Source organism: Pelecanus crispus, chromosome 23 (genome assembly GCF_030463565.1).
Source record: "Pelecanus crispus isolate bPelCri1 chromosome 23, bPelCri1.pri, whole genome shotgun sequence".
Classification (NCBI taxonomy): domain Eukaryota; kingdom Metazoa; phylum Chordata; class Aves; order Pelecaniformes; family Pelecanidae; genus Pelecanus; species Pelecanus crispus.
In genome coordinates this window covers 1,312,637-1,329,822 of record NC_134665.1, presented here as the reverse complement: position 1 = coordinate 1,329,822, position 17,186 = coordinate 1,312,637, and the positions used below count along the sequence as shown (strand labels likewise).

The following is a 17,186-nucleotide window of genomic DNA, read 5'->3' as shown; positions in this document are numbered from 1 at the left end:
GGATTCCTCCTGCCTCACTTCAGGTGGGCACAACATGGGCACCTGCATGGGAGCTCCTTGTCTCAGCTCCCATGGCGATAATGGAGATGGAGGCCAGGAGGGAGCTGTTCAGGCACAAACACCTGGCGACATTTGGGCTTCAGGAGGTGGCCCCAGACACGTGCAGGTGACTGCAGGCTCTAAGGGAGCAGCTCACAGAGTGTGGTGGTTTAGCCCTGGGCAGCAACTAAGCACCACACAGCCACTCGCTCACTTCCCTGTCCCGGTGGGATGGGGAGAGATTCGGAAGGTTAAAAGTGAGAAGACTCGTGCGTTGAGATATGAACAGTTTAATAATTGAAATAAATTAAGTAAAATAGTCGTAGTAGTATTAATAATAATAACAACATATGACCCCGTGTACCCGGGCTGCAGCCACATGCCATCCACATGACTGAAAGGGTCTCTCCTCTTTGCTCGCCAGCTCGTCCAGCTTCAAGTTCACTCGCGAATTGCACACACACAGCGCTCCAGCAGTACCTGGCCCTGGACACTCGGTGTTTCCAGCTGCTGGGTCCCCATGCCCTGTGCTCCCTTCTGCCACTGCAGCAGCCAGGCCTCTGCACCCACCCCGCACCGGGTACACAGAGTGGGGCCACACACAAAAGGATTTGGAATCGCCCTCCAAAAGAAGGTCGGACGGGCTGTGGGGATTAGGTGCAGGGCTCAGTCAAACCAGCAAACCAAGCAGCAGCTGGATCCTTGATCCCCACTCCTCTCCACTTTCCATGCTTGTACATCCCCCTCAGCTTCCTTGGCTCCTGCCTTTCTGCGCCCGTGCCCCCTCCCAAACAAGGCACCTACCCCTGCTTATTTTTCCCCCTTCCTCCCACGTTTGCCACACCTGGGAACAGGTGGTGTTTCAGGTGCTGTTAGCTAGGTCTTCTTGGACTTCCATGCCATTACTGATGGGGTTTCCCGGGTACTGCTGTCCCTGCCAGATTCCTCTCCCCAAAAAGACCCCAACTCCTCCTTCAATTTGCTGTCCAGTGTGGCCACCTCTCACATCCATCCCCCTTAACCACCTGCAAAATCTGGGGCTGCAACAGCAGAGTATCCACAGGAGACAAGCTGTCTGCTCTAAGGCCGCCTTCTGTCTGCTCTGAGCAGATACTGGGCACCACCTTCAGGTCCATTCCAAAATCCAAAGCAGCTTTGAGCCAGTTGGTTTGGGGCCCAGCTCTGGTGCCCATGAAGCCATGCTACGCCTCAAGGGCCCTGAGAGCAGCTCTTCCACTTTCAGGCAGAGCCTGCCCTGCCATCCTAGGGACCAGGCTGCACTCGGCTGGGTGCCTCAGCTCTATCCCCACAAGCCAGGGTGGCAGCAGGAAGCTCCCGCACCTTGCACGCCCTTTGAGGCTGCCATTCTTCAAGCCACTGCTCTCTGCCCTCCAGGGACCCAGCCCTGCTCAGCAAATGCAACGCACGTGCCTGGCTCCCGCTTTTCTCCCGGGACTGCCCTGCACTCCAGCATGTGAGCAGCTGTAGCTGACACCCGGCTGCCCCACCAAGTCTCACTGATACCAATGATATCCTAGCTCTGGGAACGGACCCAGGCTTCCAGTTCAGCTTGGTTGTTTCTCACACTGCCTGCCCTGGGGTACAAGCATTTCAGATATGCTCCTGAGCCCTCCCTGCTCCCAGCAGCAGGGTAAATGTTTCCATCCTCAGGCGATGTATGCAACTTGGATACAACCTGAAGATAATAATGCAGAAGAATTGGGGAAAAAAACCAGAAGAAGAAAAGACAAACCCCAAACCCAGAACTGACAGTCAATGTATTAACTCCCACTTCCAACAGAAGACTAAACAGAAACAAACACAGAGCAAGTGGGAAAGGGGACAGAAAATAGCAGGAAAAGGCTAATCTCACTGCTGCAGTGCTGCATATAAATTCCAGTGGTTTCCTAAAACCCAATGGCTTGGCTAAACTCAAAGTTCAGCCAGGAAGGATCACAGCTGTGCTTGACAGTGCTGAAACAACGGGCATGACTCTGCATTTCTGCAGCCTCTAAGGACAAACACCAACCAGAGATCCCTGCACTTACTGAAATAGTCATACTAAACCAAAAAGGATCCACTTGCTTGCTTTGGCTGCAGGAACAGCAGGACGGCAGCACAAATTTGCAAGTGCAGAACGACAGTGAACATAAAAGCAACACAATGAAGAAAAACGCAAAGCATAAGCTTTTGTGCGTCTTTTTTTTTTAAAAAAAATCTTCACTCATTTTAGTTTTGCTGCTTTGCTGTTCAACAAGAATTGGCAGGCTCTCCAGTGATTTATTCCTGCCACTCACAGATCCAGGTTCTGCTTCGAAGTTCATACAGGGATATGTGTATGAAAAAAAAGAAACCAAACCAAAACCAAGACCAAACCCCCTCTCTGTAGACCAAGACCTGAGGTAGCTTTAAGAATGCAGCTCATTGTGCCTCCAAGCGCAGAAGCACCTGAGGCTGCAGAGCTTTTACAGGGGAGGGAGAGAGGACTTGTGAAGAGAGATGCAAGGCTTCCACCCTGCCGACAGCCACCCACAGCCCAAATCAGGGACAGTCAGAGCAAACAAGAAGGGAATGGGTTTGCTTTCTCTTTCATTTACTTGAATTCCTTCTAACTAACTCTAAGTCCTCCCTCCCACTCCAGGATTTTTCCTTTGGTTTGATTTTTTTTTGAGACTTCTCTGTTCCCTTATGGCAAGATGCTACTTAGAAATGTAATACAGACATGCCAGGGAATAGACGAGGCTAAAAGAATCTTAACTTTATTTATGAGCGTGTGATTTGTGTTTATACACAAAGTATAACTAGTAAAGTATAGCTAGCAAACAAAGAGAAAAATAGCCATGCAACTGTCCGTGTTCCAGAATGGCTTCTGCAACGCCCCCCTCCCCAAAAAGTACTCCCCTTCTAGCTTCCCAAGTGGGAACTACTCTTTACAGGTAGTATCAAAGTATTCTCATCCTTTTAAAAGGAAGATGTTCTAACACTGTCTGTGTCTGGCTACTCCTTCTTCACTTTTTTCACAGGAGGTTCCATGTGAGCAGATTTTTCATGATTGGTGTCGACCTTTCTCTCCCACGCGCTGTATCTTTCCTTTTCAGATGGATGTCGGAAGGCAGCAGATCTGCCATGGGGAGCTTTCTTATCATACGGTGGAACTTCTCTCCGTCTGTTAGAATACCCCCTTTCTCCTTGCCCTTGAGGTGTTGTCCGTTTAGTGGGAGACCGGCCTCTAAATACTGGTGATCTTGACCGTGAACGGGATCTTCTGGATGGGGGTGACCTTGACCTTGACCTGTGAGAACCATGTACCCTTGACCTAGAATGAGAGTTGCCACTCTTCTCTTTGCGTCTTCTTGTATATGGTGGTGATCTTGAGTAGGAATGAGAACAGGAACGTCTATATGATCGAGAGGAGGAGCGAGTGCAGGAAGAACCAGATCTTGATTTGGAGTCGGTATATGAACTTCTAGAGTAAGATGAAGTACTGCAAGGAGACATGGACCTTAAAAAAACCACAACACAGAAAAGAATACTGAAGGTAAGTCAAAACAGTCATTCTCCCCAGGTTTTTTCCTCCCAAGTTTGGTTTGGGTTACTTTTTCCTCTCCATATGCTTACGTCAAAGCTTCTTTCAGTTGCTGACATGATGCTACTGCAAAGCGAAGAACTTGCTAACATGTAAGAGTTTCTGCTTACAAGACACAACAGCTGCTGCTTTGTTAGTGTAAGAACATCCAGGAAGGGTAAGGCTATTTCCACTCACTTCTATCACATGAACTACCACAGCTGTTGATTGGTTTCATGTGACTCAATGCCATTACTCCAGGAAAGATCCTGAGAGCATGAACAACAGAGTTATTCAGACTCCTGCCCAAGTGATTTTGAGGAATAGAAAACATCAGCTACCCTGAGTTTTTTCTTCACAAGTTTTTCTTTTATTATTTTTTTAAAGAAACATTATTTCACATTATTCCGCCTATGTCCATTAGCATCATTCCTCCTCTCAAAGTCCTTCACCAATTTAAGACTTCCTTAAACAAGCCTGATCTTTTAATTCCTACGAAAAGTTCAACAATGTCAACAGAATACTAGCGAAAGCCACCAGTTTGCAGTCCAGGTTAAAATCTCTCCATGTATCCTCCAGAAATAAACAAAAGAGGAAATGAAGACAATTTCTCTCACGTATCTCCTCCAAAGTGCTTTGAGGTCATGGTTACACTCAGAATAGGGAGACACAGAAAATCCAGCAACTACACTACTCAGTTTCCAGCCTCTCACGGCTGTCAGGAGGTGAAGGATGTCACTGCAGAGAAGCTTTAGGAAAAGAGACGCCTGTTCCTTAACAACGGCTGCCAAAGGACAACTATCGGTCAACCTGAATCTCTGCCAGAGCTGAGCTAGCAACCTACATGTGCAACTCCTATCACTGCTGATCCCTTGAGTCACCCAATCCACCTAACGAGAGAGGTGGAGTGGAACTCCTCCTGGTTCTTCCAGACAATCTGCTTCTCCTTTACGGACATGGAAAGCAGTTACCTGGAAAACGAATGCCTATGCTCTTCTTGAATCTTTTTATAGTTCATCAGTTCCTTAGCAAAAGCACGTGTAAACAGCGATCTGTGCATACTCAGTTCATTATAAACCAGCTGCTGTACAAGTCATGTGTTACGGCCTCGTTTAACAGGTTACAAGTGGTCATCTACTGAATTTCTGTAAAATACTCACAGTTCCCAACCTGCTCTGCCACCTGCTGAGCAAATTGTTTTGGCTCTCATTGGAAGATCTTGTGGAGTGGGGAGACAAAAAAGAAAAAAAATCCATTCAGTTGGTCTGAAGATAATTCTTTTCAGGAAATCCTGAAGTTACAGTTACTTACCAGCTGTGGGTATTGGTTGTCCTTGGGGGCCCAGAACACTTGCTACTGCGGGCTGCCTTTGTACAGGAACCTGGTAGCCCTTGTGAATAAATGCAAACAGTTGGAAAATAAGCTCTATGAAAATACAGGAATCAGCGCATATGTTGAAATAAAACTTACCTTCTCTTCCAACAGACTGCTGATTGACAGAGGGGAAGGTTTAGACAGTTGAGCGGCACTCACCAGAGCAGCAGGAGGGGTGACGGGCAGGTGTGGTGGTGGTGGTGGTGGTGGTGGTGGTGGCTGTTGCTGCCGAATCTGGGTATGGAGCCTTTTTGTGTAGCCAGTTCCATTTTTGAAGTTGTTCACAGCCTAGAGGCAGAAAAACATTGACAAAAAGGTAATACGGAACTTCAGTAGATAAATGAACAAAAGCCTCCACAGAGTAAAATTGCTTTTGTGTTCTTATAAATGCTATCAACCGTAAAATAAATCCCCATACAGATATATGAACACATCCCATTAGACACTGATATTACTGACTGGTGACTCAGAGTATCTGTATTTAAAGTACTTCAGTGTTAACACCAAATCTGAAAGCGAGGCAATCATCTTAAACAAAAGTGTGACCTGAATGTGCCAGGCTGTAAGCTTCTGTAACAACAGATCATGGATTTCAGAAGTAAATTTGGCCTTGTTCAGTTCAGCCTTGCTTAAAGGAGATGTAAGTTAGGATTTGCTTCCCTTTCACCTTTTCACAAACAGACTTGTCTTACAAACAGTTTACGTAAAAGGCATCATGGCACCTGGCGTAGGAACTTGTTGGCAATTAAAGAATCAGGCGAAACGTCTGTCTGGTGGCATGTTGGGCAGGTATGCTCCTCAGATTCCAGCAACGCTGTTCTAATGCCTGTGAATAATTAGAACCATCAAAACAGGTTTTAGCCAAAGTGAGGACATTTGTTGGCTTCTAATCAATTCTCAAAACACGTCTATGATTAATGGGTGACTGTGGTCTGGAATTGAGAGCATGAAGCTATAAAAGTTCAATAGTGTCACAAATGTCTCGTATGCAGCACACAACCGTACAGCTTTGATATTTCACTACTGTCACACCTGAAGATGTAGAGTAGGCTGTGTCCTGATGTTCCCACGAGTCTTTTTTCCACTCTCTAGTACAGCGAGAAGTCACCAACCTCCAGGTTAATGAATAAAACATGTCTCAAAAAAACATTAGTAGGTTTGAATTCTGAAGGTTTTAACCAGCTCTCCCATGGAGAAGAACGTGGATTAAATGCCTAACTCTCCCTTTGTTGCAGAGCACAGTCAGGCACCAGAGCTGGCTGTATAATTTTGTATGAGGGAAAGGGCTGTGGACAAACCAAATGCATTCCATATCCAATACTGTAATCACCTGCACAGTGATGCACTCTTCTCATACTCGTCCTTTCCCATGTAAAGAGGACTTAACTAGATAGGTAAAAAGGGAAAAAAGCTTTCTGCCTTTTTTTTCCCCATTATACGAGAAGCATTCTTTCCTGTTCAGCATCTACTTAAGTGTTAAATAGAGCATGTAAGAAAGTAATTTTGTTATCTCCTACTTCTGCTTTCCGAAGATCAGATGTGATGTTTTGCATGAACAGACAGGGCAGTAACACTTACATTCGTCACAGTAACTGTTCCCACAGCAGGGAATAACAGCTGCATCTGTCATTAGATCTTTACAGATGAGACACAACAACTCCTCTGGAACAGGATCAGCTGAGGAGGAGGAGGAGGACGGCTCCGCTGGTAGGAAGGGAGGCTTTTCCTTCTTGCCTCTAGCATAAGCTTCCCTGGAGGCGGGGTGGGGAAGGAAAAAGGAAAGAGTTAAAGATGGGTAAAGGGAAACTTTTCCAAGCTTTGCATTTTACCAAAGGAAGAGAATAGATGGAATCCTTCTCACTCCCCATTAGCCTTCTAACATGTAGGCATTTCGTTTGAACTACTTTTCTGTAGCCACAGCACTAAAAGAGGGAGGGGCGGAAGAATTTTCCTTCTGCAGAACTCTCCCATTCATTGGATCAACTCAGAAACCAGCTCAGACTGGAAAAATAATTCCTTGACACCTAGAAATCAGGTGAAATGAATCCCACCTCTCCTTTGCCAGAGGGTAAGTGTAAATTGCAGGCTCAGGGTAAAGTTAGTCTCTGAGTAATTACGTTTGATTAATGGAGGAAGCCTGTGTTACAGCTTCTACAAAAGGAGATCCACAACAGAAAAACACAAGTGCTACCAAGTGCATTTGAAAACAGCCACTCTTGTCAGCACACAGTAGTGTTTTCTTAATTTATAGCCACAGGAAAACTTCAGTCTGTTTCACACATGGGATTGGATTAAAGTCAGGGGGGCAGGAAAGCTCAGTCCAACAGCTCTTTGTTACATTTTGCAGGAAGCCTTTGAAGCATAACCCAGAAGCAAAATGAGCATTCAAAGAGACCGACTCCGCTGTAAACACTACTGAAACGTTTTGCAGAAATACAGATTCTTAGCATACCGCAAGTTTCACCAACTTGCAGGGGCTGGAACAGAAGGACCGCCCTATTTTAATGGTAGAAAGTATCACAGATTTTAAGGGTAAGCTACAATGACAATGCTTCCTCCCCCGTAATTCCAGATGCTGGCCAACTTGGTTGCATTGCCATGCAAACATTTACCCATGGTTTCTCTTATTACCTTTGTGGTCAGTCCAATTAATTCCCTACTTACGCATTAATAGCTGGTATTGCGTATTTTCCACTTTTCGTCAGCATAGCACCCTTGGTGTTGGGATCTTCCACCTCCACCATGAAACTCCTGGGAATTCCTGTGCTCTTTTTAATTCTGGGAACAGACTGAAATTGTTTGTCCTGTTAAGGAAAGAAATGCAGACATATCTCATCTCAGGACCCACACTTAAAATGACATTTCAAGGACTACTGGAAGCAGCAAAAGCCTTTAGTGCTCTCCTTGTACCCAGCGTAAGGGTTGCTCAACTAAAATACTTCTTTTCCTAAAAGAACAGAGCCAGGACGTTCAAAAGGCTTGAGCAGCGTTTTGAACTCATTTGACATTCTTTGGCTTAACTTCAGGTTCCTGAAGGGGGAAATACCCCTGCGCTCGCCATCCACTCGGAGAAGAGACACAAACCCGCTCCTCCTCCCCAGTGCAATTCAGCGTGAGAGCTCAGTTCGCTGCTCTGAATCACTCGCTGGGGAAACTTGTGTTCACCATCTCTAGATGAAGGCTGAATTCAGACCTCATGCATATGCATTCAGTGACGAACGTTCAATGGCATGAATACTCAACCAGAGGCTTGTGTACCTAAAACACGCACTTAGTCACAAGATGGGGTCAACAGAAACATCTTGGGTTTAGACGGAATCCTGAAACCTGTCTACAACCAGTCATTAAAAAGAGCTAAAACCAGAAACATTTCCAGTGATATTGAAATATACAAAAATGTGCGTGAAAGTCCACAGAGAAGGGTCTATGGACATATTTAATGTCTATGACCTTGAGAAAAGCCAATTTTACATTTGTAATTGCAGGTTTCCCTGGAAGTCTGAAGGGCTTTGCAACACTGCCAGGTAACCTCTGCGTTTCACCCCAAGACAAACAATTCTTAATAGGAGCGTTTCTGTATTGTTACGTGACTGCCAAGGTAAAAACAATGACAAACTACCAAACACCAGCAGTCCCCCACAATCTTACCCCATGTGTTGGGCAGTTCTTCCTATAGTGGCCAGGTTTTCCACAACGGAAGCAAGTGTAAGATGGTGGAGGTGGACCCAAGGCTTTCTTCAGGTAACTGAAAGATTTTGGGGAAAGAAAGAAAAAGGTATGCAAAGGTGTCTCTCTTGTTCCAACAAGCATCTCTGCAGCTTTTCCATCATCTTCAAAGAACAGATCTGACATCAGCAACACTTACTTGGATGGATCATATTCCTGGCAAGACTGTATCATCATCGCTGTTATTTTATCTTCCTCGGAAGCATCGGCTTCAGCCAGATTGGCAGTCTGTTTAACAGGTCAGGATTTGACACACGCATGAGAAACACAGTGAAGCCCCCACGGCCAAAGACCACAGCACTCACCCAGTCCCATAAAGAGCAGCACAACGCCAGCTGAGGCTGCACCAAAACAGCTACTCATATAAAACAGAGTTGTGCTGAAGATGTTCTGGGGAGTCCTTACGCCCTTACGTGGGGGTTGGGTGCCTGGTAACCTGCTTGACAAGAGCATTCCTGGGCACCCAAAACCTTGGGCTCTGTCTGCACCTTACATAAAGGCTTGTGGAACCAGCCCCATTTTCTTCCACGTGGACTCAAGCTCCGCATAGAAACAATTACACTGTCCAGTATTTTTTAACTGATATTAAGCTCCAGACTATGTGAAGGAGAAGATCTCCACTGTACATTTAATTGAGAAAGATGTATGCCACTATCATGATTTACGTTTTGCAGCATTAAAAGGACACTCAACTTAGGAGTCAGGGAAGTTGGTTTCTGCTTGCTGAAACTGAGCTTCGGACACAGAAGCATGAAAAGGAATCAAGCTTTTTAGAATCCCTCAGCAAGACAAAGGATTCTTTTCAGTAGAAATGTCACCATCATGTGCTGTAGGCAGTCCAAACTGCATGTTCCCCCCTACTAACTTCTTCATAAACCTTACGCACAACTACGTCTTCAAATTCTTGAAGCCAGCTGCTTTTGTTTAACCAGTATTTGGTCAGATTTTTTTATTGCACGCTAGTCCAGACATAAGCAAGGACGAAGGGAGGGACTGTAAATGACTTGGACCTTCAAGCACCTATCTTTCAGATCAACAGCGCATGTTTTTGCTTTTAGATGCATTCATTCACAAAAGCAACCATCTAGTTTCAGTATTTTATTAAATGGTTGTTTCATATAGACAGTTTTTTTCTCAACTGTAACATCATTCACATCAACATCTGTCAAGTCATTCATATAGACAGTTTTTTCTCAACTGTAACATCATCCAGATCAACATCTATGAAGTCACTGCCATTAACATTTACAGACAACTTTACAGATACTTGACTAGTTTGTTTGAACCCAAACGGTTTACAGAACACTTCCAAAACACAAAATAACGCATCCTAGGAATAGACCAAAACTCAAATATGGCATTTAATACATAGGAATAACAAACCGGAAAACTTTTTACAACACATTGCCTCCATGCTAAGCCAGTCTGCACTCAGGAGGTCAGAGCAAGTAACAGTTCTGAGCTGCTTTATGTTATTTTCCTGTATTTTTCTTTAAATGTTCTCAAAAGCTGAAATGTCTACACCACTTGGACAACTTTTCACATTTCAGGGGAAAACTTCACATGAGTTTACAGAATCAAGGACACATTTAGGCACAGCACTAATGGAGTCCAATTTCTTCTGGTGGATACCTTCCAAACTAATTTTTTTCTTTTTTTTTTTTTGGCCAAAGGTACACAGTGTAATTTCTGCAGTGAGTGAGGGAAGAAGTTACGAGTGGGAAGAGATTTCTCTTTCTTGGAAATGAACTCCAGCCTTTATTTTCAGAAGAAAGAAGCAGATCCTCTGCACTAGGCCCTGCCTTCTCTCATCTTTGTCACTCGAAAGACCACTCATTCCATTGGCTAGCACTATGCCTTTGCACAACGTGCAATCACTAGTGCAACCACCAGGCAAAGCTACACATTGTTGAGCACAGAACGCAAGCAGTTCCACAGCAAAACACGGCACTGCAACAGTTTCAGAAGGTCACATCTGCTAATATGCCACACGTACACATTGGCATATTCCTATAAACAGTCAGGTACATTTACACAATTGACGCAGCCTGCGCTCAAACAAATTAGATTGTGCTGTCCACTGTAGATGTACTACGATGTATGAAACTCTGCAGCATTCACAGAATGGAACTGTAACTATCGTGACTAGAAATTCAAAAATAGCCATGCAATCGTCCATGTTCCAGAAACGCTTCTCGTTTGGCTGTTGCAACCCGCCCTGAAATGTCCATAACTTACAGACCATATAATTCTTCTCTGAAAGTTGTGTTAGTTTCCAACACAACATGAATGAAACGTATGAAAAACGGTAAACAGCTTCTGCAGTGCTGCTTCTTTGTGTCTTGAAGGTGAGTAATATGGCAACATTACGTTGAGGCTGATAAGGTACTCCCCTTCTATCTTCCCAGACTGGCAACTACTCTTTACAGGACAGTATCAAAATACGCACATATTTTACAGTTAAAATAAATACTTTTAAATTAGTAAAATCTAAATTAAAGTTCTGTTCACATTACAAGAGTTATCCAGCTATAGATCACAGTATAAGATTTTAAAATACAAAGCAAACACTTTTGGTTTTAAGCATTTGACAAGAATATATCTAGATATACCTTAATAAGCTGGGCCAGAGAAATAGATCCAGAAGAGTCATTGATCTGTGCACAAAACATTAAACACATATTCAAGTTCTACAATCAAAACACAGCAATAGTTCACCTCTACTGCAGTCTGAAAGGCTGCACCATATCCTCTGAGTGTCACTGAAAGAGGCATTTCCAACCCAGTGTAATCTGTATTTGTTCAAAAAAGCGTCCAAACCTGTGACAGCTCCAGAGTGCCTCTGTGGTTAATGAGAAGAAACCAAACTCACCAAACCCGCCTGAGATCAACTTACTGCTCCAGACTATCTCAGAGAGGGACCCTTGTCAAATGCTCACAACTGCTTAAGAGTCACAGGGGTAAGGAAGCTGCCAATTTGCAGCTAAAAAGGGATTTCTGAGAATAAATTGCAGCCACACTCCTCCCTCCCAGCTCCCTACGGAAGGGCTTGCAGGAATGAAGTCCTCAGGCCACTGGTTCGTAATGGACTGCTGTGTTTGTTGAGAACTAAGACTGGAGGGCACTTTTTCCACAAGGAAAAAGGGGAACTCTTCGCTTGCTCCTTTTCCAGTATACTCAATTCTATTACGCCACAAGCAGCAGTGAAGCTCACACCAGTAAAACCTTAGCAGAAAGACACTCGAATCACTGCTTATTATGCCTGAAGTTGTTCAAAAGCATAGAGTAACATTTCACAATGTAAACTGAACGGCTTTCCTCAAGGGGTCACTAACTGGATCAGAAGAGAGATTAAAAGCCTTCCGTGGAAAACGCTCCTTGTCCTTTAGTGCCTAACGCAGTGGAAGAATTCAAGGCAGCAGTTTTTAGCAGACTCTGGGAAAAAAGATCTCTACATGCAGAAAAAGATTCCTCACTCCAGTTCATCATTCCTTCTCCATATGTTTAGCATCATATGGTGATACACTAAAGACAGGCTTAACCTCTGCGAAATTGAAGCAGCATCCAACCCTGAAGTCACCCAGCTCCAAAAGCATACTGCAGGCAGAGGTTGGGACAAATGACAGGGATTTCACCCACAAATGCACCAGGCTCTAGCCTTGTGCCAAAATTTAAAAAAATACTTAATTTTGTTTGAGAAGGAACCATCACTACAGGAAACTTATTTTCAGTGTACTTTGTAAAGTATTCAGTGACTTACTGGAAAATTAATACAAAGCTACATTGTTTAGAATTAAGTGCAGTGTGTAGAATAAAGTGTGAGATTGTGTTTTTACGTACTGGTTTTGATGGTCCACTCACTGGCTCCGTTCGCCTTCTGGAAGAGAAATGGAGGTGATCAGAACTTAAAATAGAGCCCGTACCTCCTGAAGATGAGGAAGTACAAGGAAATGCTTGAGATCACCACACAGGGGTTTCTTCGCACATTCTCCTTCAAGAACAAACTGCAAGGCGAGTAACGCATTTTCAAGGCCTCTCCACCATTACAGCATGCATTCATCATTCCCAAACATTAACCACTCTACCAGCAGTTTCTGCAATGTTTCCAGCTGGAGGAATCAAAAGCTAATCTGCACGGCTAATTTTCAACGTTACAACAGCAGTGCCATTCTTTCCTTGTCCCCACACACAGGGATTTAGTTGAGCTTTGATGCCAGCAGCATCTGTCCTCTCACTTTAGGGCAGCATTACAATACCAGGAGAGGGTGCCACCCAACCAGAAACGGAGGATGCATTCACAAGGCAGCACTGAGCATCCATCCTTCAATTAACCCCCAAAACAAGGCCACGTTTATAAGCACAACGCTGTGGCGTCCAGAATTACGCGGTAGTGCCTGAAAGCACTGCAACAACTGCTGCAGTAATGTGCCCAAAGTTTACATGCAGAGCCACACAAATTCAGGGTGTTTTCCTTGCAAGTGCTTCATGGGCGCCAGGATGCTGCTGTACTGTCTGTTCGAGACACACTGTAACTCATCAGTATACTTTATTTATGGGGAACCCACATCAGAAGGACATGGCAAAACCACAAGCTAATAACACCTACTAACTGTGGTGGAGAGGTCTATCTTTAAGAAGGCTGGAAAACGTGACCATTCAAACAGTGCTAATGCAGCTGATACACAACTGGACTGTGTGAATACAGAAATGACAGCAATGATGCTGTAGGCAGGATGGCATTTGAGTGGCTGTCATTTTAATCAATACACCCAGTTATCTGCCCTCCTTAAATCTTGGGAATACAGAACTAAAACCTGGAGCACAGATGTCAGCTTAGGGTAAAAACAGATGTAGAAAGAGAACTAGCAACAGTTGGCAATGTGCTAAACTGCTTCCTGCGTTTCAGGTTTGGAAAGGATTAACTATTCTTTCACTCTACTCGCACTAAAGGCAATACACTTTGGGACAGTGTTCTTTTTCTCTTGCCTGAAACGGACGCTGTCTTTAGGAAACTGATACAAATCCCTTATGAATGGAACTTCTTGTTTGCATGGTTCGCCAGCTGGCAACCCTTGCTCTTTCCTCTACAGCTAGGATGCAAAACCCCAGACCTGGGGCATAAGAATACCTGCCATATCCCCACCCTCCCTCCCCCAAAGGCAAGAAAGAGTCAAACCCCAACAATCAGATTCTTCTGAGATGGGAACAAATTCCGAGTTCACACTACAATGCCTATCTCTCTTCACTATAAAAGCAATAGAAGCAAGAAGATTTAATAATGACCACTCAGGTAGAGGAAACAGCACCTACAACTTGGGTCTCAGCAAAATCAAGCCCAAGAAGAAGCCCAAGAGAATCATCTTAAAAGTTACCATTGCTCCAGTTCTAACCCCCATGTCCCAGTCGACTTTGGGACAGATACATTACAATCTACCCCATGACAACCAAAATTAACAGCACCTTTAACAACAAAGATGCAATCGGAATGCCTCTGTAAACTAATATCCACAAAACCAGCTAACACACTGAAAGCCCTAACAAAGGGTACAATGTTGTATGGATACTTACACAACATAGGTTTTGCTGGTGCCTTTGACTCCTCCAGCAGGGATTCTTCGAACGATCACTGATGAGTTCTTTGGAATCAGCGCATTAGCATCTGTGTATTCTGAAAACAACACACAAATATGGAAAAAGACATTAGTCAATTTGTAAGAATGTCTATTACTATGTAATGACATAGCACTTCAGGCAATCCCTTCACAGGGATGAAAGCAAAGCTTTCTATGTAACACTGCGCTTTTATCGTCTCAACACACTAACGGGACATTCCTAGAAGTCTTCAGGTTTGATAATCACACACAAGCAGCAAAATCTTTTCCATTCATTTAAAACAGTTTGAATGCCAGCAGCACACTGGTCTCCAAGGTCACTCAGGACTGACAGAACACAGAAGACAGCCTGCCATCTGCACTAAGACCAGGTCAGGTCCCAGCTGGGGTTTGTTGTTTGGTTGTTGGTTTGTTGTCTCTTGCCTGAGAAGCAGAATAGCACATGCTCCAAGGGGTTGGAGTCAGAATGTTACAGGGCAGGAAAGAGCACTCAGGAATCCTGAGCTCTGCAGTTCACAGTTCTTCCACAACATTGTGAGAACATCCATTCTAAAAGACAGGTCAAGAAGTTCAGATCAAATTAAGAGGAGGCGGCAAGTTGAAATGCATCGTTCCTGAGTGCAGGCTTTTTGAAGGGAATTCTGCCTTTATAGAACACGCCTCTAGAGGAAGCATGGAAGAGGACACCCCTGCCCCCCCGACATTCAAAATAGGTCTCAACCATCCAGTTTGCCTTCCCAGATCTTCAAAAGAGTCCATCATATCATTTTTTTCCACTGACATTTAAAATCCTGTTTACTTCTAGTGAGTTTAAGCATCTACATCTGATGAATAAAAACTGAAATTCATGGTTATGCATTTCAAGCAAAAATTTGGCATACGTATACATTACACTGAAATGTATTCTCTAGCTTTGCTCTGAAAACCACGGGGGGATTTTTGCATTTTCACATGGGAAACACCCTTAGGAAAGCTTCAGGAAGCACCTGTGTCACTAATAGACCAAGTTTAAAATTTTAGACTCCTTTTACAAAGGTCAAAGGGCAACACAACCGACCTAGAGGAGGATCTGCTCACTGGTGAACAAGAGGGATGCTCTTTAAAGCATAACAGATACTCCTTGTTTAACCTCACCTTTAGGGAATACCATGGTGAACAGAACCTAGTGAAGCAGACACTTTTTCTTCACCGGATTCTGATTACGTATGGAAACAAAGCAACACACTTTGTAAAACTGGTATGATATACATTAGAGTAACACTTTACGGGGGAACATCTTTATGAGCATCACTTTTTCTTCTAAAACTTTGCTTTCCATTCCTCACCTGCTATAACAGAATACACCTTTCGCCTATCTCAAAACATTTTTTCTCCTTGGGGATAAGAATTGGGCTCCATCACATTTAGGACCATCCATCAGTCTGGTTTTAAGGCTCTGTTTGACACAGACCCAACCATTCCAGTAGTGACGCCAGCCAGTTGGCCACTCAGCCTGCTGGCATGTGTGAAGCTGACAGTACCTTAGCAACCCAAGACAACATTCACAGACCCTTCTGCAGCAAAGCCCTTCAGGCAAAGTAACCATTTTTCAAAAGCTCTTGACAATTTCATTCAACAGTAGTAGAAAAATTCAAGACTCCTGAAATGGATCTCTACCTACGCGTGCCATGCAATCCAATGGCATTCCTAAGACCCCTAACAGTGTGCTCTTAAGTCTCTTCACAGACATTCTCCTGAACATAGTTTAAATATCTTGTCGTGGTTTAACCCCAGTCGGCAACTAAGCACCACACAGCCACTTGCTCACCCTCCCCCCACACCCCGTGGGGATGGGGGAGAGAATTGGGGGGGAAAAAGTTAAAAACCATGGGTTGAGATAACGGCAGTTTAATAGGACAGCAGAGGAAGAGAAATAGTAATACCGCTTCTACTAATGATAAAAGAACATACAAAGCACAAAGTGATGCACAACGCAGTTGCTCACCACCCGACGACCGATGCTCAGCCCGTCCCCGAGCAGCGATCGCTGCCCCCCAGCCAACTCCCCCCACTTTCTATACTGAGCATGACGCCCTATGGTATGGAACAGCCCTCCGGCCAGTTTGGGTCAGCTCTCCCGGCTCTGCCCCCTCACAGCTTCTTCTGCACCCGGCAGAGCATGGGAAGCGGAAAAGTCCTTGACTGCCACAAACACTCCTGAGCAACAACTACAACATCAGTGTGCTATCAACATTATTCTCATGCTAAATCCAAACCACAGCACCACACCAGCTGCTAGGGAGAAAACCAACTCTGGCCCAGACAAAACCAGGACACATCTGCAGATAAACAGGCAGCTTTAGGTGCCCAAGGCCCCGCGCCCGCCGCCCCCACGCACCTTCGCTGGTCTGGGCGTTGCTGATCTGCAGGTCGCAGTTGGCCGCCTTCAGCTTCTCGCGGCCCATGATCTGGCACTTGAGGTCGCAGAGGGGGATGTGGAGGCCGCTGAAGGTGACCGTATCATAGCTCAGCTGGGAGGAGAACTTGTAGTGGACGCACGACATGCTCCTCCTCGCAGCCCGGCCGGGCGGCCACACGATGGGGAGAGGCCCCCGCGGCCCCGGCTCCTCCTCCGCTCCCTCTCTCGCACGCAGCGCTCCCAGGCCCGACCGCTCGCTACGGCCACTCGGGCGCCCGGCCTCAGCGTTCCGCCCAGGGCTTTCCTGGACGACAAGTGCACGGGCTGCCGCCAGCGCCTCACCTCACCCAGCGCATTATGACAAAAGGCCCGCGTCATGGGGGCACGGCGGCCCCGCCCTCTTCCTCCTAACCCTGAGCTCTCCCTAAAGGCAATCGCCATTCCTCCACACATTCCTCCAAACCTTCCCATC

The 17,186-nt window shown here is 45.2% G+C and overlaps 1 protein-coding gene across 1 annotated transcript; it reads right to left on the bottom strand.

Moving 5' to 3' along the window:
• Nucleotides 1–3,036: 3,036 nt before the first annotated feature.
• On the bottom strand, nt 3,037–16,859 carry LOC142595818 (E3 ubiquitin-protein ligase RBBP6-like). Its single transcript, XM_075724668.1, has 13 exons — nt 16,694–16,859; nt 14,273–14,372; nt 12,566–12,581; nt 11,317–11,361; nt 8,844–8,932; nt 8,627–8,723; nt 7,643–7,782; nt 6,557–6,729; nt 5,701–5,804; nt 5,075–5,266; nt 4,916–4,994; nt 4,765–4,822; nt 3,037–3,541 (listed from the first exon to the last, which is right to left on the bottom strand). The coding sequence occupies exons 1-13, from the start codon at nt 16,857–16,859 to the stop codon at nt 3,037–3,039; spliced, it is 1,764 nt and encodes a 587-aa protein (XP_075580783.1).
• Between the last annotated feature and the right edge of the window lie 327 nt (nt 16,860–17,186).

Coding starts and splice junctions, on each gene's coding strand:
- LOC142595818 (XM_075724668.1), bottom strand. CDS start 16,859: ATGTCGTGCGTCCACTACAAGTTCTCCTCCCAGCTGAGCTATGATACG. Junction 14,373..16,693: donor CAACGCCCAGACCAGCGAAG/GTGCGTGGGGGC, acceptor TGTTGTTTTCAG/AATACACAGATGCTAATGCG. Junction 8,724..8,843: donor CAGGAATATGATCCATCCAA/GTAAGTGTTGCT, acceptor AAAATCTTTCAG/TTACCTGAAGAAAGCCTTGG.